General features: G+C 40.4%; 2 protein-coding genes and 1 long non-coding RNA gene across 4 annotated transcripts in view; all 3 read left to right on the top strand.

The window, feature by feature from the left end:
• The first annotated feature begins 1,873 nt into the window (after window positions 1-1,873).
• LOC145450967 (uncharacterized) overlaps window positions 1,874-24,005 on the top strand; it is a 43,810-nt gene continuing 21,678 nt past the window's right edge. The window contains exons 1-2 of one of the 2 annotated variants that reach the window (XM_080329462.1): window positions 1,874-2,956; window positions 4,022-4,189. In XM_080329462.1, coding sequence (XP_080185588.1) covers window positions 2,750-2,956; window positions 4,022-4,189 — 375 coding nt within the window. In that variant the 5' untranslated portion in view covers window positions 1,874-2,749. The remainder of the gene's footprint in view (window positions 2,957-4,021; window positions 4,190-24,005) is intronic. The other variant, XM_080329463.1, reaches the window with a different exon arrangement.
• Window positions 12,095-14,365, top strand: LOC145451115 (uncharacterized). The gene is made up of 4 exons (XR_013918691.1): window positions 12,095-12,175; window positions 12,249-12,291; window positions 12,363-12,398; window positions 12,468-14,365. It is a non-coding gene; the product is annotated as an uncharacterized LOC145451115 (long non-coding RNA).
• LOC145451029 (uncharacterized) lies at window positions 16,250-17,548 on the top strand. Its single transcript, XM_080329515.1, has 2 exons — window positions 16,250-17,219; window positions 17,309-17,548. The coding sequence occupies exons 1-2, from the start codon at window positions 17,033-17,035 to the stop codon at window positions 17,494-17,496; spliced, it is 375 nt and encodes a 124-aa protein (XP_080185641.1). The 5' UTR covers window positions 16,250-17,032; the 3' UTR covers window positions 17,497-17,548.

Here is a 24,005-nt window from a genome sequence, read left to right as displayed (position 1 = left end):
TGGTAATGCTAGAGTTGGCAAATGATTAGTTGCGTGTTTTTTGTTAAGTGTTTGATTTCTCAGTATTGAATATAATTATTGTACGTGCATACTTGTGATTCTTGATTCTCATTGAGCTAGTTGGTATTGATTCTATAGGTGTGAAACAGCGGCGCGGAATGTGCGAATAATTCGATGCGACTGAATGTTGGTGTCAGTAATATTCAGGGTACGTTCGATTCAACAAAAACGCGTTAAAGGGATTTGTCAAAGGATTAGAGTTGTACCGATTTAAAACATTCAGATACGAATCAACTTGATTTGTGTAGTGAGTTTCATTTCAAGTTGATAAACTAACACATTGATTGAATATTTTCATGGACCTTATCACGCAACGAAAGTCAGCCACTATTCTGGAGGCGTGAAAGATATAGCGATCGCGGGCAAGTGACAAATTGTTGGTTTTCGAATCACCGCCTGCGACGGTTCTGTGACAAACTAATTACCGAAATATTACCTTGTGAGCGGGTAAGAGGGATTGCTATGTCTGAAGCATTATCCGGTGAGTGGTCGTTGGATTTTAAAATTATATCACAGCCTTTTGAATAAGCGTTCACTTCACAAAGGATTAGGGTTAGAGCGGAAATAAGTGACAATTTGTCGCTGTTCAAGTTACCGACACTGGCGGTCTGTTATTCGTTACTTAATAAATCTTACGAGTGAAATCAAGTTCCGTGCCAAACTATCAAAATATTACCTTGTGAGCGATTGGTATGTATGTAACATCAAGTCACGAATGATGGCTATGTCTGGGACATTATCTTGTGAGTGATCGTAGCATTTTACAAATATTTCACACCTTTTTGAAGTGTTAGTTTGTGTGCACGGTTATTGTTGGTATTGGAATCACCGTCTACGCCGGCTCTGTGACAAAATAATTACCAAAATATAATTCTGCGAGTGATTCCAAGATTTTGTAAACTATTCCACACCTTTTTTGCTGAAAGTACGACATGCCGCCGCGGTCTATACCCGAAAGTACGAATCATCGCCGCACCCAGAAGAATAACGATATATCATTGTCGCACTCACCGTAAACGTTGGGATTACTTCAAATTGGTCATATATAATAATTTGCGAAATACACAATAACTAAGTACCAATCACGTGACTATTTACTTGATACATATTCAACACCGCGCGAGAGATGTCTATACTCGAAATTACGAATCACCGCCACGCCCATAAGAACACATGGTGAATCAGCAGAGACTCTGTAAGAATACACGACAGGCGAATCACCGCCGCAGCCTATACCTGAAAATACGACTCACCAACACGAGTATTTCAATACGATTCACCGCCGCAGCCTATACCTGAAAGTACGAATCACGACCCCGAGTTTTCAATACGAGTCACCGCCGCAGCCTATACCCGAAAGTACGAATCACGACCACGAGTTTTCAATACGAGTCACCGCCGCAGCCTATACCCGAAAGTACGAATCACGACCGCGTCCATAAGAACCCATTACGACTCACTGCCACAATGGGGGTCTGAAAGTACGAGTCACCACCCCGAGTTTTCAATACGAGTCACCGCCGCAGCCTATACCCGAAAGTACGAATCACGACCGCGTCCATAAGAACCCATGGCACCTCACCAGCGGAAGGGGGTCTAAAAGGGTGCCATCACCACCACGAGTTTTCAGGCACCTCACCGCCGCGCCCATAAGAGCCCCATGCAAAAAAGGGCATATCACGACCGATCTACTATACTACTAATATAGTACTAAGAAAATTCCGGCCCGCCAAGAAGTTGTACACCCGAAATTTGGCCCGCGACTACCAAAAGGTTGCCGACCCCTGGTTTACAGCATACCGCCCCAGAGTTATTTTTTACCAGTCAGAAGGAATTCAAGTCATTTCTACCGCGAACACAGAACGCAAACATGTGCAAAGCCGTGGTAATTCTGAACCCATTCACGAACTACTCAATAAAGTGGTAATGTAACTTATGTACGTGCGATGTTAGTGGAATTCGTCTACAAACCAAGCCATTAGCACGTTCGTATAGTGCAAATGAAGAAGATCTACTCGAGTATAGATAGATAAATTGGATGCAATGGGTGGATTTTGATAAAACTAGATGCGCCAAAATCACGAACTGGCCGTGGACTCGTGGCCGGTTACGATGAATTCGTATGGCCGGCCGTAAAATTTACTGTGATTGGCGACAAGACAACGCTTTTTCATGGCCTTCCACGAGATATTCGTGGCCGGCCACAGAAAAATATGTGGCCAGTAAGTGGCCACGGGAAAGCTAAGACCCCTACTGCTACTTGCAGGCAGCTGCAAACGCATACAGCTCCTCTCGAAAGCTCTTTTTACGGATTCTACTTCTTAACAAGCTCATCAAGTTGCACCGTATTTCTTTATCTTCACAGACCTTGTATGAGAATGAATCTTTCTTTAGAAAGCTACAAGAAAGCTACGCTACTAGAAAATCAATGTCCAAAACCATACTTCGATTCCTCATTTATCTCCACAATGTGAACTGGCCGCACATAGACATGTTTCTATAGGGAAAACTTGCATGACTGGCAATAGGCATAAATTAGGCAAAGAATGACTTTCTCAAGTCCAGCGACATAAACTTTTGAAACGGAATTACGTCGATCATAACCAACGGACTTATAGGCGAGTCACATACTGGTATTTATCCAGGTCTAAATTGGGCCAACGTTTCGAAACCCACACCAAACAGTCTCATGTTGCAAAATATATTGTTAAATTTTATTCCCATGCAGCTTCAGGAGCTATGCATTTACGATCGTACATTGCCTTTGGACGCGTATACAGAGCTCGCAGCTGTCGTCAAAGCCACCAAATGCAGTACTCTGCGATTCGTTAACTGCCTTCTGTCCGAGGAGAAACTACATTATTTCAGGATGAGCTGCGAGGAAAGTCAAGTTTCAGTAAGTCGTAATACTAATATGATTCTAAATTATTGGCCATAAATTAAAAAAAAACGAACAGTTTTGTCGCTGGTCAACCTATTTACAACTCGGAAAATGCGAGATACCTTTGGGTTTTACTGGTGTCGAATATTTGCTAGAAGAGGCAAATCCAGTTTCAAGAAACAAAATTATCACGGAACTGTGAGCTGTTCTATAGCGTTAGGGACTACAGGCCAGTCTGGTTCCATCTGACACTCATTAAATCATCATTCCCATCACAGTTTCGATATGGCATCATCTGTTGACGGGCTGCCGGTGTTGCACACCGAAGCCACTGACGTAGTCAGCAGGGGGGACGAAAGGGGCCTTGCCCCCACAATTTTCCGAAATTTTACGTAAATTACCATAAGGTGTTTAGTATTTTTGAGCATATATGTATGCAACTTGTGATTTTTATCGCGCTTAGCACGATATACGGTTTCAGTAGTTCCTAATTGTTAAGTGACCGCCTCTTGATAAATCAAAATAAAGAATAGGCCTGAATAACAATACGCATGATGTACAGTATTGAATCTAACTGTATCCGTGTATGCTACCAACGGCTGAAGGGACTATTGGGTATCAGCTTTACGGCGCCAAAAAGACACGCCATGGCAGATATGTTATCGCCAACAATAACAGCGATTCCAAGAAGATCGCCGGCGTTAGAGAACCTTGGTCAAAGATCACGCGGAATGGCCCTGTCCTTGCGATCTGAGTCCATCGGTACAAATGCAGAGAGCGGAGGCAATAAATATTGCGCCCCATGAATAAATGCAGATTGGAAATCGTGTGCATCTCATTAAAGACCAAGTTTCTCTAGTTGTGTGATGTCAAAGATCGTCGCTCTATCAATATATCGGACCTGCAGTGTGGAACAGTACCCCGCTTGATATCCACAGTCGTCGAGCATGTCCAATGTCCAGTCTAATAATTAATGTGTTAGTCTGTCAGGCTGTTCGGATGAATATTGATATAAATCTGCGATAATCAACACTGTATTTGTAAAACAGTCGTACATGACGGAGAAAATCAATTTTACAGGACTCAAGACTGGAAATATCCGATGCCAAAATGCCACCCGACACTTACCACGAAATCGCATGTACACTCAAGTCCATCGGTTGTAAAGAGTTCGATTTCAAAGACTGCGAGTTGACGACACGGAAGCTGTCCGATTTCTGCACTGGATGTAAGGACAACGATCTATCTGTAAGTTTAGTTCATGTAGCTTGCATGGTGATTGTTTAGATCACGACTATGCTCGCTAGTATGGTGATCGCAATCTACCGATCCAACAACAGATCGCCAAGCCAATCCCGGACCCCCGGTAGATCGCGAAAATCTGCCGACAAATGACGCAACAATACTAATAATAATGGCGAGGTTAAAATTGGTACAACGGGCGATATTTTAACTGTAGTGTATTTGATTTAAGTCATCAGTAGGGCAATTTTTTTTTACCTAAAACACGTAAGATTTTGACCTAAAAAATCTATATTTTAACTTTTTTTGACCTAAAAAAACTGAAATTTGACCAAATTTTGACCTCACGTATGCAAATTAGGTGTTTTCGCATATAATGTTAAAATTTTACTACTTATCTTCATTTCTGGTTGGAACTGTCTGTCCTTACAAAGTAGATTGGCCTGAAAAAACGTTTTTGGCTCAAAAACTGACAGATTTTTACATGAAAAACTAGTATTTTAACGAAATCTGGCCCTATGAAGATTTCCAGTAGTTACATTACGCATTCTGGTGGAAATAATTAAAATTTGTTGTAGTACAATGGGTAGAAAGTGTCTGTCCTTACTACGTAGCTTGCCAAGAACGGAGAAAGAACGTTCAACAACAGCATTTGTTGGCTGACAACACTCAAGTTATGTGCACACTGCTGGTGACAAACCGTGTTGCTTCATTCTGACAGTGTTGCCTATATCACAATTTTTCAGCTTGCGCTTCTTGATATAAGAACCATGCAATGTCCAAGCAGTCTTGCTTCAGCTAGGATATTGCGGTACGTTGACCATAAAACCATGTCACTATTTGTTTCATTTGACCATTTATGATTCACAATGAGCAGCCGATGGTCCGTTTACAACGGTAGGCCTATAAAGTAGGCTACAAGCTGTAAAATATCAAATGATAAGTTCACCGACAGCGCAAAATCTACGATACAATTAAACGAAATGCGGAGGTCAAAAAATGTTTGACTTTGTAAACAATTTTGACAAATTTTGACCTAACGCTACAATTTTGACCTAATTTTGACTTTTTTGTCATGTCAAAAAAAAAATTGCCCTAGTCATCAGACACTGAAGTATGGTTGCCTGTAACATAACTAAGGTGAAACGTAGTTAAAACCTTTTGTACGCAGTAGATTGCCAGATTTCAGTGACTTCGTCAACAAAAAAAGTAGTTTACATCGACTATATCAGCGGCTGCAACACCAATGGGTGCGGGTTCGAGTCCGACCGAGGTCGACTTCCGAATTCCGATACCTAAGTGTTGGAGGTTTACCTAGGCTCCTCCTCGCCACCTCATCCGCATCAGCGGTGTCTTACAAAAAGCCTAGAGGTGGGCCGTGCTATAAGTCGGCAGTTACGGAAAATATGAAGAATATCGGCCTGGTGTAAATGACCACAGCAGTCGACAAACACCGTGAATACCACAAACAAACAAACTATATGAGCGAGAGGATGAATGAGGTGCTAATATGAATGGGCTCTGTGACGGCTTATACTGGTTACAATTGAATCAAATTCGGTGTGCAGCGTTTTTCAGGGTAACCTACCAATTTAATCAGTGAATGGCTGGAATCCAGAAGAAAGTTATTTCCGAACAACCCTACAGAGTTTTCATGTCATAATAGTTATAGATTTTGATGCATGATCATATAAGTCCTATTTTTACCGCTACCTAATCCGGTTCGCTCCTATCGAAGGAGCTACCGTACTAAAATAGGACATGAACATTCAAGTGGCCTGCGTGATGGTTGTGAATCTCATCGCGTTGGCAGAAAAGGTTGGCCAACCCTTACCAAGAACGATTGAACTCATAATTTATCTGCAATGTAATCAGCGCCTCAATCATTTCATGCTTGGAACTTTACTGAATGGATTTATTATCCGGTAATGATTTCTAATTAGAATAAATAAATAAACAAATGCTCACATCATTTTCCAGTTTTACGGGATGATTGCTGTTTTCTTCTACAAAAATCGGATAGCCTATGCGATCTGTACCGATGTAAAGCTCAGGCAAGCTTGACAATTGGAAAAGTTCACGTCTTGCTAAATTTTGGTTCAATACAGGCGTATCACTGAGTCTATCCATCTATCTTTTATAGGCCCCTCCTCGCCATCTCATCCGCGTAAGCGGTGTCGAACAAAAAGCCTAGAAGTGGGCCGTTAAGTCGGCAGTTACGGAATAAAAAGAAGAGTATCGGCCAGGTGTAAATTACCACGCAGTAGTCTACAAACACCATAAATACCTCAAAACAAACAGAATCCGGAAAGTGCCATTTTAACTTTTAACCTCAGTTTTCATCGTTACCAAGACCGGATACATTCGTCTCATAAACTTTGGAGAATATGTATAAGTATAAGCGATATCTTTTCTCGGAACCATAACGTCATGTCCGATGTCATGGTCGCGGGCGCAGCACTGTGAAAAATCCTCGATGATTTGAAACGTAGAGCAAAATCCAGCAAGGCAATTTCCCTTTCATCGGGCCTCTCAGTGCAGCAATAACTTTCCAAACACTTCGCGTTGCTTCCAGAGCCCACAATGAACCTCACTCAGGGATGGCCCTGGGATATTTCGGAAAAAACCCAGATGTGCACACTAAATAAAGCCGGAAACACACAGATCCTATATTTTACTCCAATTTCCATGCGATAGCTGTGAAACTGGAAAACCGAGAGTGATTCATTACAGTTATACAGTCATAGAACCAAGTTTTAGCCCTTGATATTAAAATTAACACAGTTTACACAATAAATTAGGCTCTGTAAACACTGCAAATCCTACAAAAATATGTCGTTTTTCTCTCGACGCATTGCTATGAAACAATCGGTGCGCGGCACCAATACTGCAAACAATGTCATTCCCAATCTCCGAGGGTGATTTTCGGGTATTTTGAGTGACTTGACCAATTCAAAAGTAGCTTTCGATTGATTAATCCTGGCACAATCACTTTCATCTGTGATAATGCGGCAGCGGCATGTTTAGTCGAAAATAAACTGCCAAACATGACTTTCAGGGTATATTCGAATGTGCCGATAACCAACTGCTATACTAGCATTCAAATCCTAAATCGTTTTGAATTCTGAGACGACAGTTCCAATGAGTTGCCCTATACAGTAACTTTCTGCGACAGTTTCCAATGAAGCTCCATCGCATCGCAAGGCCTCTCATTTTAGTAGTGAAACATTCTCTCAAAACTCTGCCGCTACAATAACAGCGAAAACCACCGACAACTGGCGAACTGAAGTATGTACAGCTTACGACATTGTGATTTTACTAATCTAATAAGTATTTTCCGAGCGTAAAATTGACCTGATGAACATGATGTTGAAAAAAAAACACAAGATTTCAAAGACAAACACCCAGAAACCCAGGTGATGCTCAAAAACCCAGATCTGGGTGAAAAAAACAGGAGTCGCATGTCTAACAACAATTTTTAGAAATCCTGCCGCCTGTGACAGTCCATGGAAGGGGACGATCCTCATTGTCAAGTAACAATCAATTCTCCCGGCACAGCTGATTGAATAGACCAGTGGTTCTCAACCTTTTTGTCTTCGTGGACCCCTTCTGTACCATCACGGACCCCCGCGGACCCCGTCAAGTTTTCGTTCAATATTAGCTCAATTATCGTGCAACCGTCAACTGTCGTGTGATAATAGTAAATGTATAGACTATAGTGATAAACAGCCACAAAATGATTTTTTTTAAATAACAGCACACTATATATAGAAATTGGGTAGACTTTTTCGAAGGGAATTTTTCAGCTAGTCTTGAAAATCAGTGTCGTTGATTTGATGTGAATGAGTGAGTGCTGAAAATCCATTTCCACAAAGATATATTGGTGGCTAATGTAATATTGACGCGTAACGCTTCCGACGACTGCTTTCGGTGGAGTTTTTAATGAGCATATCACGTCCTAGTCCCATTTCTCTCGAGCATCTCATATTGAAATTATTTAGTGGTTATATCATAGGAGAAAATGTATTTCGTGCAGAGGATTCAATTTCTTCATTGAGACAGACTCGGAAGAAAATTCAGGAATTTCTATTTCAAACGACCGTTTACTAATTTGCTGAGACTGACAACTCCAAATACAAACGGTTTTGCAAATTTCTCGAAGTTCGACCTGTTCGACCTTGCTATCTCCGATATTTCATTTTTCCACAAACCCTAACAAAACATCTTTAAACAGCAATATGTTTGCACCAGCAAGCTATTGGCAATCTGACAATTAAAATGAGTTTGTACAGCCGGATTTTTCATCTCAGACGACCATTTCAATGATGTGAGTCTTACCGTTTTTGCTATTATGAAGCGAAACTGGCTCATGCTTTTCCTAATTAAAAATACAATAAAATCAGGCTGTCAATCGTTTTACAAATTTAGAGGCTTCGCGGACCCCCTCAAAATGCTTCACTGGCCCCCGTTTGAGAACCACTGGAATAGACCGATGACCGAAAATTGACTTGACGTTATCGATTTTGCATTTTACTGCGTATTTGGTTGCTTTTTTATAAGTCGTTTTATCACTGCACAACAGATGCCTTCTAAACCTACACCGCCCCTATTGTTATCACCACCCAATTTTATGGTCACTTATGACTTCATGGCCAGCACTGCCTTCACTTGCGCGAACGCCCCCAGGATGCGGTGCCGTCCACTTTGGGAGCTACTACTTTAGAGTTTGTTGTAGCTGTTGCGGTTTGTGTTGATTTTCGATTTATCGCTGGAACGATTGCGATGAGAGCATCTGATAGAAAGGAGTATTGTAAACGCGAGGCCTGACATTTAAAAATGGTATTTTGACTTTGGCAGGTAGAATTGTCGACCTGAAAAAAAACTTGTCATTACTACGCGAAGTCAATTGGGCGAGTCAATATATGAATTCCTGATGAGACATCAGTAGTATAATTAGTCGCTCGTGATTCGCAAAATACCGGAAACAAGAATGTTGTATTTCGGAAGTGAGAAACAGTGTATTTTGAGCTAGCTAGCAGTCGAAAATCGACCTACGGAGCTTCGAAAAAGCGTCATTGTGCGCTTCCCGCGATCGATTTTGAAAACAGGTGTTTTAATGCGAAGTCACCTACATATTCTGCGGAGACAAATGACTATGGTATCCTGTCCACTGAATCACTACGCGAATTGCTTCCTGTGGAACAGGCTGGTCTAGAAGCAATCCGTGAGCGTAAAACAGGTGTTTTAATGCGAAGTGACCTACATATTCTGCGGAGACAAATGACTATGGTATCCTGTCCACCATAGTGGTTGTATCGTGAATTGCTTCGTGTGGAACAGGTTGGTCTAAAAGCAATCGTGAGCGTACACAATACGAACCAAATACAACCGCTCAGCGCAAAACTGACGACAACCGCTCAGCGCAAAACTGACTCACTGTGTTAAGTATATCACGAATCACATATGACACGAAAATATGCATCAACCATTGTGTATTGTGAAACAGTAGACACACATACATATCATTCTTGTAACTCTAGAATTCGAGTTAATTGGTCAATCGTTAATCTTCCATCCTGATTTTTGACGCGCGTTAGTGCATACTTTCTCCCTTTTTTTAAACCAGGCGAGGTCCATTGATCGAGTTTGACAGTTCCGGTGTCATCGCTTAACGTAGAACTATGTAGTTTGAGGTCTTCGCCATTGACGGGGATGGATTTTTCCTCGTGGTCGGTACATATCGCATTGATTGAGATATATTTTTCGCTGCCTATGGTGTTACAGCTTACAGCGGCGTATTCGTCTGGGGTGTGTTTTGATCTGCCATGAATAGTAACAGACGAACTCCGACCTAGTAGCAAAGTAGGTTCCCCTGTAAACTTATCGAGTCGAGCCCAGGCTGTTTTGATGAGTAGTCGCTTGCGTTTTCTAAAAGCTTTTTCGATAGCTTTGAACAGTTCTTGGTTGAAACAAGTGAAGGGTATAGTATTGTTCTCGTTGTCTATAAATACACCTTTCAGGTAACTACTAACGAGTCCCTTTTTCGGGGAGGAAACAAACTTTACTGCAAGTCGCAGGTCCGATGATTTTCCAATGGTCAATCCTTGTATACTCTCCATTGCCATGATGTCCAGATAATGATCATTGTCGCGGGGTTACCGTATTTTATAGACCTAGTCACGTGACCATAAAGGCGTAGTTACTCGGTTTAGAAGTTTGATGAATCGCCTGAACAGACTTGGTTTGAAATAATCCTTGCAGGAATTCTGTAAATAAAATCATAGTGATAGTTTTATGATTGTGTAGTCTGAAATTCAGCATACCCAATCATTTGTCAGTGAGATAAAGTGTGTATTCAAGAATTTCGATGATGCATCTGTGTACAATGAGATAGTATGAACATCACTTTTCATAGCTGCGATCGCTACAATACACATAACACCATTCCAGTCCACACCGTATCCCAGAATCGCGTTGGTTAGTGATGTGAAATCACATTTTTCGATGCTCTCAACAATTTGATCCGATATGTATAAATCAACGATATCGTGAACCAACTGTTCTGTTTCGCCCAAATCAGCGACAGGTAAATGGTGATGGTGAAGTAGATAATTTTCTATAATCACTCGGGTATGAGTTGAGTCCATATTGTGTAGTTACTGACAATAGAAACTGTAAAAATTCCGGTAATTAAGTGATCATACTTCGGAAAGAATGAATAAAAGGTTGTTATAATAAACAGAGTGATACGATACCAAATAGGAAGAAGGAGCGCATGGCGGGAAAGAGGAAGTAGTTTTGAATAAATAGGTCCTCAGTAAACTGGTAAATCCCACTCGCTCATACCGAACATCATCCGTCGATCAGTCTACCTCGATTTTAATTTGTGTTAATCATGGCTCAGGCTCAGTTGAACAGATTTAATTCCCTCGGGTATGAACCTAATTCTTTTGAACTGCAATTTGAAGAAGACGCGGATATTTTGGAGGCTCTCCTACCCGAAGACCTCGTTACTTCAACGACAGAGGTCGTTGAGTGTGATTCCACGACCCCTATCGAAAACCAACCGCCTCACCGTGACATCACACTACAGGCGTGGCTCGAATCACGTGGTTCGAACCAAGTTGCGGTTGACAACCCGACAACCTCGCGCTCGAACTTACCCCTTCCAGATGAACCGACAACTTCAGCTGTGTTACCAGTTGAGAAACCGGCAACTCCTCGTAAGATTTTCCCAAAATCTAGAGTTCGAACCGCGGTACCATCTGAAAAACCGACGACCTCTCGAAGGTTATTTTCCGGTCTACCGAAACCACAGATCCCAATCGAGAAACCATCAAGTTCTAGAAAGCGAGATGTACCCACAACCTCGCAACAAACCAGTCCACCTCCGTGTAAAAAGATATGTCTCTTTAAATCGAAACCAAAAACTTTGGTTCTTAACCAGGTGAAACTCGGCGAGGGTGAAGATCGGCCGAAGACATCGAGAGGGAGACGACAAGAGGAGAAGATATGTCTGTACACCGCCAACAAAATTCGAGACCATCTCAAGACTCTTGAAGTGGTCAGACCACACCTAGGCCTGATTCTAGGTTTAATTGACTCCCTTACAGAAAAGAAGAAACCTTCCCTGCAGAAAATCATTCTTGAAATAAAAAAGCTATTAGCTTCGGCTATTGAACGCAGTGATCTTGATCAGATTCAAAACCAACTGAACGATGCAACCAACCAATTCCTGAACCAGCTCTTAACAATTAGAACCACCTTGAAATATAATTTGTGATTCAGTGAAATGTATTTATTGTGTGAATGTGAATGTTCATGTGCTGTGTATGAAATTACAGATAATAGGCTTACAAACGATCAAATCGTGAACACTAGATGGTGCTCGCACTAGATTAATCTCGACGCAGCCAAATCGGTCTTTTCCACCTGGCCGCCGCAGCGAGAGGATGTGAAATTTGCGCTCGTGGACATCTTACCAATACACGTGTAAGTATACACTGATCTAATTCAAAAACTAAAGTCTGTGTTAACGTGATGTTTTCCTGCTTCATTGAAACAGAGAAAGAGAAGAACCAAGTTCAATCAAAGAACTTATTCCATCGGTAAGTTATCTGTTTGTACTACCTCAAGTTGGTGAACATAATTTGAGGAAGGTTGTTTCTTTGCTTACCAGGTGAAAAAGAACGCAAGATTTCAAGAAAAAATATAAGTAAGTATTACTATCTCGTTAATTACTAGAATACAGAGTGTGAAATTGAAATCGAATACAATGTTACAGATGAGCCGTCGCAGAAGACACCGTATCCGTGAGGAAGATGAATTTCCACCAGATATTGGTGATGAACGTCAAGAAATTTTAACACAGAACTGGCAAGCCATAAAATCGTATGTAGCAAATATAGGCAGATCTCGAGTGGTGTACAATATTCGGATTATAAATCGTCAACTCTCGGCTGTTTACGAGGACATCGAAGCGATATTCTTCTCTGAATCAAATAGATTCAAAATCAACTATTCATATGGGTGTATTCTATACCACACCGAGACTCTGAGATATCGTTATTTTCATGCATCGTCAAATATCGATCGTGTTCTGGATATGCCATTGGCTATTTCGTCATTGATACAGTTTGAAAATTTTGTAGAATCCATTAATTTGGAAACTGCATTTGATGTATTGCGTAAAGCTCGACCAGATACTAAATCACAACCTGTTTGTCTAACAAATATACAGTTTTACGTATTCCCTAGCGATCGGTTATTGATAGGGTGTTCTGATGTAAAACTTCCTCTGTGGCTTACAAAATCGAAATGTGTCTTGACACTACTTTACGATAAAAATCGTCATCGGTATGATGATAATCTGTGTGTATTTCGTTGCATTGGGCACTCACTCGATCGTGACGCGAAATCATTGGCTCAACAGTATACCCAAGTTTATGGTGTGAACGTTGTTGGTGGTGTAACTTTTGAGATGTTACCTGACATCGAGACATTGTTTGATGTAGCTATATCTGTCTATCGTAAGACCGATGGTAAAGCTATTGCTGTCCGACGTAGTACTTATGTAGGCACTCCTGTTTATTTACACCTCGAAAATTCTCATGCTTGCTTGATAACTCGGGTCAACAGATACCTCGAAAGCTATCATTGTGAATCTTGTGGAAAATTTTTCAATCTTGAATATGAATTGACCAGACACAACTGCGTGTCTGAACCTGTCGAGATATTTCCCGGCGGGATATATAGACCACCTTTGACGGTATTTGAACGAATGGAGATTGAAGGCGTAATTGTCCCAAATCATTTACGTTTTTTCAAATATCGGATCGCCTTCGATATCGAGAGTATGTTTCAACAATGTGAGTTCGACCCCTCTGCCAAAACAACTTACGAGTGGAAGCATATTCCAATTTCGGTTAGTATATCATCAAATGTAGACGGGTATTTGGAACCACAGGTAATTGTTTCGAATGGTGACCCAAATCAGTTGTGTGAAGAGATGGTAGAGATTTTTCATACAATTCAGAGTCGATCCTTCAGTCTGTTGCTAGTTGAATACCGTCAATATCTAGATTTGTTTGAATCTAAAATCGCACAGATGAAAGTATTAGACCCCTCAGACAAGCCTTTACCATTGGAACGTTTACAAGATGAATTCATGCGCTACCTAAGGCAAATACCAGTTATATCTTTTAATGGTGGTAGATACGACTTGAACTGTCTTAAGGTGTACTTACTGTGTTTTCTCGTTGATGAAAACTTGAGTGTTTTGAAGCGTGGTAACACATTTCTCTCGCTAACTACGAACAGACTTCGTTTCCTCGATATCGTCAATTACTTGGCACCTGGTTTTTCTTATGAAAAATATCTGAAAGCGTTCAAATGTAGTGGTGCAAAGGGTCATTTTCCATATGAATTTCTAACTAGTATTGAACTGTTAGATTACCCTATGCTCCCGAATCATCAGTCATTTTATAGCTCGATAAAACGTTGTAATATATCGAAAGCTGATTATGAAAACTGTCTCAAGGTTTGGAATGATCATAATATGACATCGCTTCGTGACTATCTAAAATGGTACAATGCAATTGACACTCACTACTTCATTGAAGGGTTAGAAAAGCAATTCGACTCTTTCAAGTCTCAATTTAATGTGGATATATTTAAAGAAGCTGTCTCGCTACCCGGTGTTGTTTCGAGGCATATATTCAATTCCATTCCAAGGTACTTCACCTTGTTCAGTGAAAAGCATAAAGATCTTGCTTTACTTTTTCGTGAAAATCTTGTCGGTGGCCCCTCAATTATCTTCAATAGATATCAAAAAAGGGGGGAAACTCGCATAAAACAACTTTTCTATGGTAAAGACGCGGAAATAACACAGTATATAACAGGAATGGATTGCAACTCGATGTACTTACGCGCAGTATCGATTGCGTCACCAGCAGGCTATCCCATTCATTGGAAAAGCCTTGATAATGAGTGTTCTAAATTTAAACCGGTCAAGACTGCTCCTACCTTTGGTCATAAAGCACATGAATGGATACAGTACTATTCTCATGTTCATGGTGTACATCTCCACCATGCTTTCAACGGGTCAGAAGTAAGGATAGGCTCCAAGGGGTACCCTGCAGATGCCTTCTACCGTGACTCATCAGGTCGAGGCGTTGTGTTATCATTTCTGGGTTGTTTTTTCCATTCTCACAGTAAATGTCGCTTTGCATATGACGACCCCGTGCGTCGAGAACGAACAGAACGTGTACATTCATATTACAGAAGCTTAGGGCATCGTGTTATCACGATGTGGGAATGTCACTGGGATATCTCAAAACGTGAAAACTCGGAAATCGCTCAATTTATAAACAGTGTTCGACCTCGATTGATTCGCAACAAGTCACTAACAGCTCATAAGTTGATTGAAATGGTGTTAGATGGAACGTTCTTTGGGGCTTTATTGGTTGATATTTACACTCCTTCCCATTTGAAAAGATATTTTTCTGAACTGTGTCCAATATTCAAAAACACCCTTGTCTCACGTAACGACTTGAAAGGTCACATGAAGCAATTTGCTATTGATCACAACCTATTACCAACACCAACACGTATGTTGGTTGCATCTTACTTTGGCCAGAGAATTCTTTTGTCGTCGACATTGATAAAATGGTATATAGAGCATGGTCTCATAGTTTCACGGGTATATGAGGCAATCGAGTTTACAAAATCAACTTGTTTTGACGGATTCGCAAAAACTGTCTCTGACGCTAGACGCCTAGGGGATCGGGACCCGGACAAGGAAATTATTGCCTTGACTCATAAGCTTTCTGGGAATGTGATATATGAGAAGATGATAATGAACCCCGCCAAATTTAAACGAACCAGTTTTTGTGATAAAAGTCAATTGCAGAGAAATGTCAATGATCCGTTTTTTGTGAATGTAGAAGAGTTGAACTCGAGTTTATACGAAGTGACCAAAAGGCCTAAAAAAATAAAATGGAATACCTGTATTCATGTCGGGTGGTTCGTCTATCAATACGCGAAGGAACAGTTACTATCGTTTTTTTACGACTGTCTCTGTACGTACTTTGACGACAGGAAATGGACTTCCTTAATGTGCGATACTGACTCGATTTACGTGGGGCATTCAGCTTCTTTCGATGATATGCTAATCCCAGAAAAAAGATCTGAATTTTATCTGAATTATGAAAAATGGTTCCCGCGCTATTTTTGTGACCAACATAGAAATGAGTTCCTGTCCAACCCAATCTCATTCGATAGAACAAGACAATGCTGTAAAGATGTTTATGCATACTTTCTACGGCAACCCGGTTTGTTCAAGGTCGAATACGAGGACGGTACTGCATTTTGTGGTCTCCAATCAAAAAATTACTTTTGTGATGGTCCAAAACAAAAGTACGCCTCGAAAGGTCTTCAGAAATCTGGTCAAATAAATTTTGAAACATTCCTTGAAGTATTGACATCTCAAAAACCTATGGGAGGTTATAATAGAGGTTTCAGAGTTCATAATAACGGTATTTACACGTACCAGCAGCATCGCGATACCTTGTCTTATTTTTACGCCAAGCGTCATGTTCTGGACGACGGTGTCTCCACTATTCCATTGAATCTGTAATGCGTAGTTGCTTTTGTATATTTCTGATCATGTTTTTTCTTGTTTTTCGCAGATGAATAGTGCAAGTTCTTTCATCAAATCTGTTTTAATAGAGTTAGATCTGGATACTTTGCATAAGCAAACTATTGGATTGGAACAGGATTTAACACAACACTCTATTGTCGGGACCCAGGACGAACCACTCACCGGTACGATATCCGACCGCCATTACAGAGAGCGCTTGAATCAGCTCGAGCAAAGATGGAACTCTATTCGCGAAATATGCACGGAAGCATTACTACAGCTCCGATTCCCAGACCGCAAGCTACCGAGTGATCACCAAGACATTTTCAATCGAGCCAAGCTGACAAATTATGTCGTTTTGGGTAAAACCAGGACTTGGATCCCACTTTTCGATCGGGAGGAAAAAAGAGCCAACTTCAAGAATTGTATGCGTGGACGTTCGTTGCAGTTTTTTCTCGACGACCATCGTGCCGCCAACTCTCGAAAACGATCTCATTCAGATTCGGAAAGCAGTGATGCTGGAACACAACCTTCTGAATTGAGAAATGATGGCTTCCCCGATAACTATAACTGTGCCGATCCCAATTTGTGATATTTTGCTGTTTAGTGATAATGCTTATCAATTTTAAGTGTTCAAATGTAATATCTAACCGGGTTAAAGACCAGTTTTGTGCTCGGATGGTTAATGTATTTGTGTTTTTGTTTTACAGATGGCTACTAACTACTTAAAATCTATACTGCAACATTCCAACCTGGATCAACTACATGACAAGACACTACGCCGGTATCACGATCGCATTCAAGTCGTCGACATGTATTTGAGACATGATATGTCGAATGAATTCTACAATCAATGCATTTCAAGCCAACGCCATGATTTAGAACAATGCTCCCAAGGTGAGATAGCATGTATGATTTTGTGTACTCATGATAGACATTTTCACAAATAACTTTCCGACACAACTCTAATATCATTTCATATCTAGACTGGGAACAACTGCTCGACGACCTTCAAAAAGCCTTCGTGATCTTGCAACTACCCCTGACGAAATTACAAGCCAGTGATGAGGACTTTGTGACACGCGGGAAACTACTGAATCGAACTTTGCTGGGACTATACATCCCACTTGAAGATGAATACAACAGTGGATTCTCCCAGTCCGCAGACTCGTGATATATATATAAATACATTCGTTTTTCTAGTTTGAATAAACAGCAACATGGAATTGAAGCATCCTTTCTCGTTCATCCTATCCGGACCATCTCGCAGTGGTAAAACCACTTTCATAACTAGACTGATCAAGAATGCAGCCTCAATGATCAAACCTAACGTTTCCAGAATCGTGTACTGTTATAATAATTATCAGAGTATTTTTGAGACCATGCCAGGGGTTGAATTTTACAATGGATTGGAGATTTTGGAAGATCTTAAATCAAATAATGAGGACGTATTGATAATAGTTGATGATTTTATGACTCAGACAGAAAAATTGGTAGAATACTTTATACGTATATCTCACCACGGGGCCAAATCAATAGCGTTCTGCACACAGAATTTCCATCATCAGGGCAAAGGGGCTCGCGACCTCAGTCTATCAGCTATGTATGTCTGTCTGTTTAAAAATCCCAGAGATCAAAATCAAATATCCGTATTGGGGCGTCAGATGTACCCAAAGTCTAAGTTTCTAACAGAATGTTATAGAGACGCTGTCAAGAGGGCTCATTCGTATTTGTTTCTGGATCTCACCCAAGAGTGCCCCGATGATAGACGGGTCATGACCAATATATTTCCGGGTGAAACATTGACTATTTACACTCAACCGGTATAAATACCGGAGTGTACGCTGTTCTGGTTTCAAAATGACTCCGATTCCGCGTAGAACAAGAGAGCATTTGCCAACATTAGCATTCTTGCATCAAGCTAAACCCGCGATACGCAAGGAGATTTTATCTGGGGCTAGTGACGGTCTAATACGTTGTATTTGTGAGTGTGCGAAAAATTTATTACACGGAAATATACCGCTAACAGCGTCCCAGAGAAAACGCTTGTGTTGCCATAGGAACGTCTTGAGGAAGCTTACCAGTAAAGACGTTTCATTGCGGCGTAAAAAGACTCTTGTAAATCAACATGGTGGGATGTTTATGTCTCTAATATCAAGTATACTACCAGTAGTTACAGGATTACTCGGGAATTTATTTAAGAAATGACACATTTCAAGAAAATTTACGTCTCGCCGAATCCACTCAAGCATGTCGACATTCAAAAACTGAATTCAGACATCGATAAACGTATATATGAAATATTACAAATGGATATTCCACGGGATAAAAAATTGGCGTTATATAACGATGCGTTGAACCGGTTCCAGAACAGACACGATGTTTTGAATCAACCAATGAAAATTGATGTACCAGTTCAACCTAACCTGTTTTCTAATGCTGAATTGGAGGCGTTACGACATATGATAAAAATCAAACCTGAATCTTCAAAGATCCCCGTACCGAACCAGTCACCTGCTAGACCCAGAACTAAAATCCCTTCGCCCCATGTCACAACGAAAAGGGGGCGGTCTATCAAGACTCCGTCGCGATTCAAATGGAGCGTTTACTGAATATTTCGCTCCGGATCAACCCGGTAGCTATCGTGGTGCGTATGTATTCGGCAGGGGGCGCAATAAAGCTGCGGTAAAGGACTTTCTTAGGCGACGCGAGGCCTATACCAGACACTTTCCTGTGCGACAGAAGTTTCAACGTCCAAAAGTAATTACATCGGGTTTAGGTGTCCAATATCAAGCTGACCTCATGCACATGGAAAACCTAGCAACGGAAAATGCTGGTTTCAAATACATCTTATTGGTTGTGGACATATTCAGTAAATTTCTATATCTTTTCCCGCTTCGAGATAAATCTGCAAAGGGTGTTATTCGATGTTTCAAAGAAATCTTTACACAAATTAAACCACACATCATTCAGACCGATCAGGGGACTGAGTTTACAAACCGCTCCTTCCAGAGTTTTTTAAAACAGAACGGAGTAAAACACTTTTTCACACATAGCGAATTGAAGGCGTCTATATCCGAGCGTGCCATCAGAAGTGTGAAACAGATACTATTCCGGTACTTTACACATAATAAAACGTTAAATTACATCAATGTTTTATCGGAAATGTGCCTAGGATTTAACTTGACTTACCATACCAGTATAGGCTGTGCTCCAATTGATGTTAATTTTTCAAATCAAGAAGATGTCTTTCATCGATTATACGGTGATATCACACCAAAGCAACCAACACTATCCGTTGGTACCCCTGTGCGGATTTCAAAAACACGACAGCGATTCGTAAAATCAGCATTGGCTGGTTGGAGCGAAGAAATATTTTTCATTTCGAAATGTTTTTCTCGGGACCCGGTTAGTTATCAACTGAAAGATTATGCAAACGAAATTATATCCGGTCGTTTTCAACGCGAGGAAATTCAACCTGTAATTATTGATAATGACATTTTCAACGTCGAAAAGATTCTGTCTACACGTAAGAAAGCTGGAAAAACTGAGTACCTGGTCAAATGGTCTGGATACCCCGAAAAATTTAATTCGTGGGTTTCGGATTACTATATAAAGCCCTGAGTAATGTTTTATATTGTAAATATGGATTCCCAGTCCACGACAAGTCGCGTTACCGAATTCAAGGTTGAAATAAAAAATCAGTGTGTATTTGTCGTACAAATTTTTATGTTAGTCGGAATAATCATTTTTTCATTGTATCAAATTTCTGTGAAACCCGATCGCGAAATATATTTAACGCTGTTATCGAGCTGTCTAGGGTATTTACTCCCACAACCGTCTCCACATCGTGTGCACTGAGAATACAATAAAATGCTGTTAACTTTACCGTCCAATGCTAGTATGTCAATTTTTGAAAATACACCATCAAATTTTGAAACAGAACTCTACAGTGAACTAGAAATGCCGCAACACGTCGTCGGTCTTTCTGAAATAAGTTTTGAAAACAATTTTCAACCCCGGATTGAAGTGGCAAGAAATACTATAGGGTTCAGATTTGGTGATGAAAATTCAGGTGTCAAGCAATATTATATTCCGGAAGGGTCCTATCACAATGTCGCGGAAATGCTAGAATCTTTTGAAAAATACTACATGGGTGAAATATTCATCATTCGAGGATATGACGAGTTTAGAATCGCTTTTCGATATTTACCATCACACAGAGTTAGACACACGCGAAGTATATCGACAAATAATAACATCCCGGGTATGATTACAAGACCGAAAGACCTTAACGCCGAGAAATCAATAGAGACTTATGGATTGTCTCCTATTGGCCCCGTGTTGAGCAAATTAGCTTTTAAGCGCGTACATGCCCCACATTCCACTATGCCGATAGAATTCATATTTACCCCTGCTGTGAAATTAGATCGCATCGATCAAATTTATGTCTATTCTGATTTGATTCAACCACGACCCCATGGTCATCAGTTGCAACCACTCTTACGAGTCATCACCGTAACATGTGAACCAAACCAGAATCAAACTAGTGTATTTCATAAACCATACTATTTCCCATTGGCGAAAAACAACTTTCATCGAATACGGGTATATTTACGTGATAAATTCGGTAATCCAATTAAATTTCAAAAAGGACCTGTCACTGTCAGTCTTTTATTCCGCCGAAAAGCTGTGGACTCGATATGACATACGTCACAATTTCTGGTGATCACGCAGAATTCTCAGTCGACCTTACCAAGACTATCATTTGCAATGAAATCTCACTTATGGACATGAGTTTTAATATTGAGTTAAACAATCAAATTATAATTGAACGCAATGAAAAACTTTGGGAGTATCGTAATTCACAACAATTACTGGGAACATACCCTACCCCTATTGGAAATTATGCTACCCCGAAACAGTTGATGCATAGGATTTTATCTGAAAGATTTGCGTATAATACTGTTTATAACATAGAGAAAATCAGTGGAGAACTATTCCGAATTCTAACCCCGATACATATTACAATCCACCCCGGCAGTATTCTAGAAAAATATTTCAATGTCACACGCGACCTAACATCATTGTCTATTGTAATATTATCAACCCACGATTGGTCGGGGACACATTAGCCAATTTACTTCGTGTCATCCCGTTACAAAATAACACCATGTCACAAAATTGGATATCGACGAATCCATATTATTTTCCGATATCGCAAGATGTAATACACTCCGTTTGTATTTCACTGAGAAATGAATTTGGTGACCCTATAAATATAGACAACCAATCATTCCAAGTCACATTTAACATTAGAAAACAATTATGAAAGTTGCGTACACCTGCGACCGTCACTCGGTATACAACCATTATAATCAAACAGGGAATGGATTTGGATATTTCGCTGGTGGCCACCAAACAGGGTCTGGTATTGGTAGCTTGTTTAAAACTCTTGGTCGTTTCGTGACCCCTGTTGTGAAATACGCTGGCGGACAATTGTTACGTACCGGGGGTGAGATAGCCAGAGATCTTTTGAATGGACACTCCATCAAGTCCAGTGCCCTCAAAAGAAGTAAGCAAGCTGGGACTCGCGTTATTGATCGAATTTTGAAACCCACCAATGGTATAAAAAGAAAGAAAAATACTAAATCAAGCATTTCTAAGAAGCGACGCCGCAAAGAGAAGGACATCTTCGATTAACATGATGATGCATGAAGATTCCCACGAATGTCATAATAACGGATTAAATATATTTAGTGTTCCTCATACCCAAACCTCGATAGAGAATTCACAATATGTCATCGTTAAACCACACAGTCTGGGAAATGTAATGGAAATTTCATTACCTAAAACAGACAGATACATCGACCTGCAAAACTCATTCTTACGATTATGCCTAAAGCTTACTAAACACGATGGAACAGATTTAGCAGATACCGCGGAAATAGCATTTGTCAACAATATATTAGATTCTCTTTTCAAACAAATTGATGTAACTATCGGAAATGAAGTAATCACCAATTCAGACAATTGTCACGCATACAAAGCGTATATCTATCGACTGTTGAATGACACACCCGCTGGATCTAACAGTTTTATTCGTGCCCAGGGCTTCCACAAAGACACCGCAAAATTTATGGATACTGTAGGCGCCGAAAACACAGGGTATGTAACGCGAAAAGGTCTTACGAAAAGTAGTAAAGCATTGGAGTTGATTGGTAAAATTCGAATGGGACTTTTCGAACAATCCAGATGTATGCTGGATAATGTCGATATGAAATTACGATTCACATGTAACGACGACAAATTCTGCCTTATTGGAACCACCGAAGACGTGAAAATTGTAATCACGGATATGGAACTATATGTCAAACAAATGAAAATTGCAGAGAGTGTCAGCTTAGCTCACAAGTCGATATTACAGAAATCGAATGCTAAATATCCATGGTCTCGTCTTCAAATGTCAACACATACATTCGCAGGGGGACTGACGAAGCTCGACCGTGAGTTAGTTAACGGGACTTTGCCGAAAAAAATTGTAATTGGTTTGGTTGAAACCACAGCGTTTAACGGGGCTAGAAACAAAAATCCATTCAACTTTAAACATTATGACATTCAGAATATGTCATTGGCTGTTTGTGGTAATCAATTACGAGGCAGAGAATTTCATTTCGATTTCGAAAAATCAGGGGGTTTAGAAGGTTATATGATGCTCTTTTCTGAGACAGGGAGGTGGGAAGGTGAGGCACCTTTAAATATATCACCTACCGACTATATGAACGGTTATACTCTGTTCGTGTTTGATTTGACCCCAGACAATAGCTTAGGGTGTTATCAACTACACAAAACCGGAACCGTACACCTGGTTTTGACAACCTCCAAGCCCCTACCAACGTCTGTGACATTGCTGTGCTTAAAAGAGTACCAACACCTCTTACAACTGAACCAGAAAAGACAGGTCGTGGAAATATGAACACGGATGAGATTAATAATATTCTCTTCAATCATCCTGACACGAAAAATCTATTCATAGGGACTTACGCTGTGGATCAGCTACCGAAAAAGCCAAATAACCAGAAATTTGCTGTTGTCATCAATTACGACGAATCAACGTTACCAGGTTCTCACTGGGTGTGTGTATATAGCGATAACTCCACTCATTTTCATGATTCACTTGGTTTCCCACCCCTAAAACCTCAGATAGTCGAGTTTCTAGGTCCAGAGGACTTCACCGTTACCAGGCAACAGCTTCAAAGTAAAAAATCTGATATGTGCGCTGATCATTGTATTTCATATTTGATTAAAAGAGCTCAAGGTTTTTCAACTGAACAGTATCTGAATTATTTTGGTGATAAAAAATATGAGAATGATAAAATTGTTCGTGTTTTTGTAAAGAGCTTGATTACAGGTGGCTAATAAACACATTATGTATACATCTGTGATTCGTGATATACTTAACACAGTGAGTCAGTTTTGCGCTGAGCGGTTGTCGTCAGTTTTGCGCTGAGCGGTTGTATTTGGTTCGTATTGTGTACGCTCACGATTGCTTTTAGACCAACCTGTTCCACACGAAGCAATTCACGATACAACCACTATAGTGGACAGGATACCATAGTCATTTGTCTCCGCAGAATATGTAGGTCACTTCGCATTAAAACACCTGTTTTACGCTCACGGATT

Source organism: Botryllus schlosseri, chromosome 11 (genome assembly GCF_051294905.1).
Source record: "Botryllus schlosseri isolate E-star chromosome 11, Bs_hap1, whole genome shotgun sequence".
Lineage (NCBI taxonomy): Eukaryota > Metazoa > Chordata > Ascidiacea > Stolidobranchia > Styelidae > Botryllus > Botryllus schlosseri.
The sequence above is the reverse complement of the archived record's forward strand: the minus strand, read 5'-3'. Positions and strand labels throughout refer to the sequence as shown.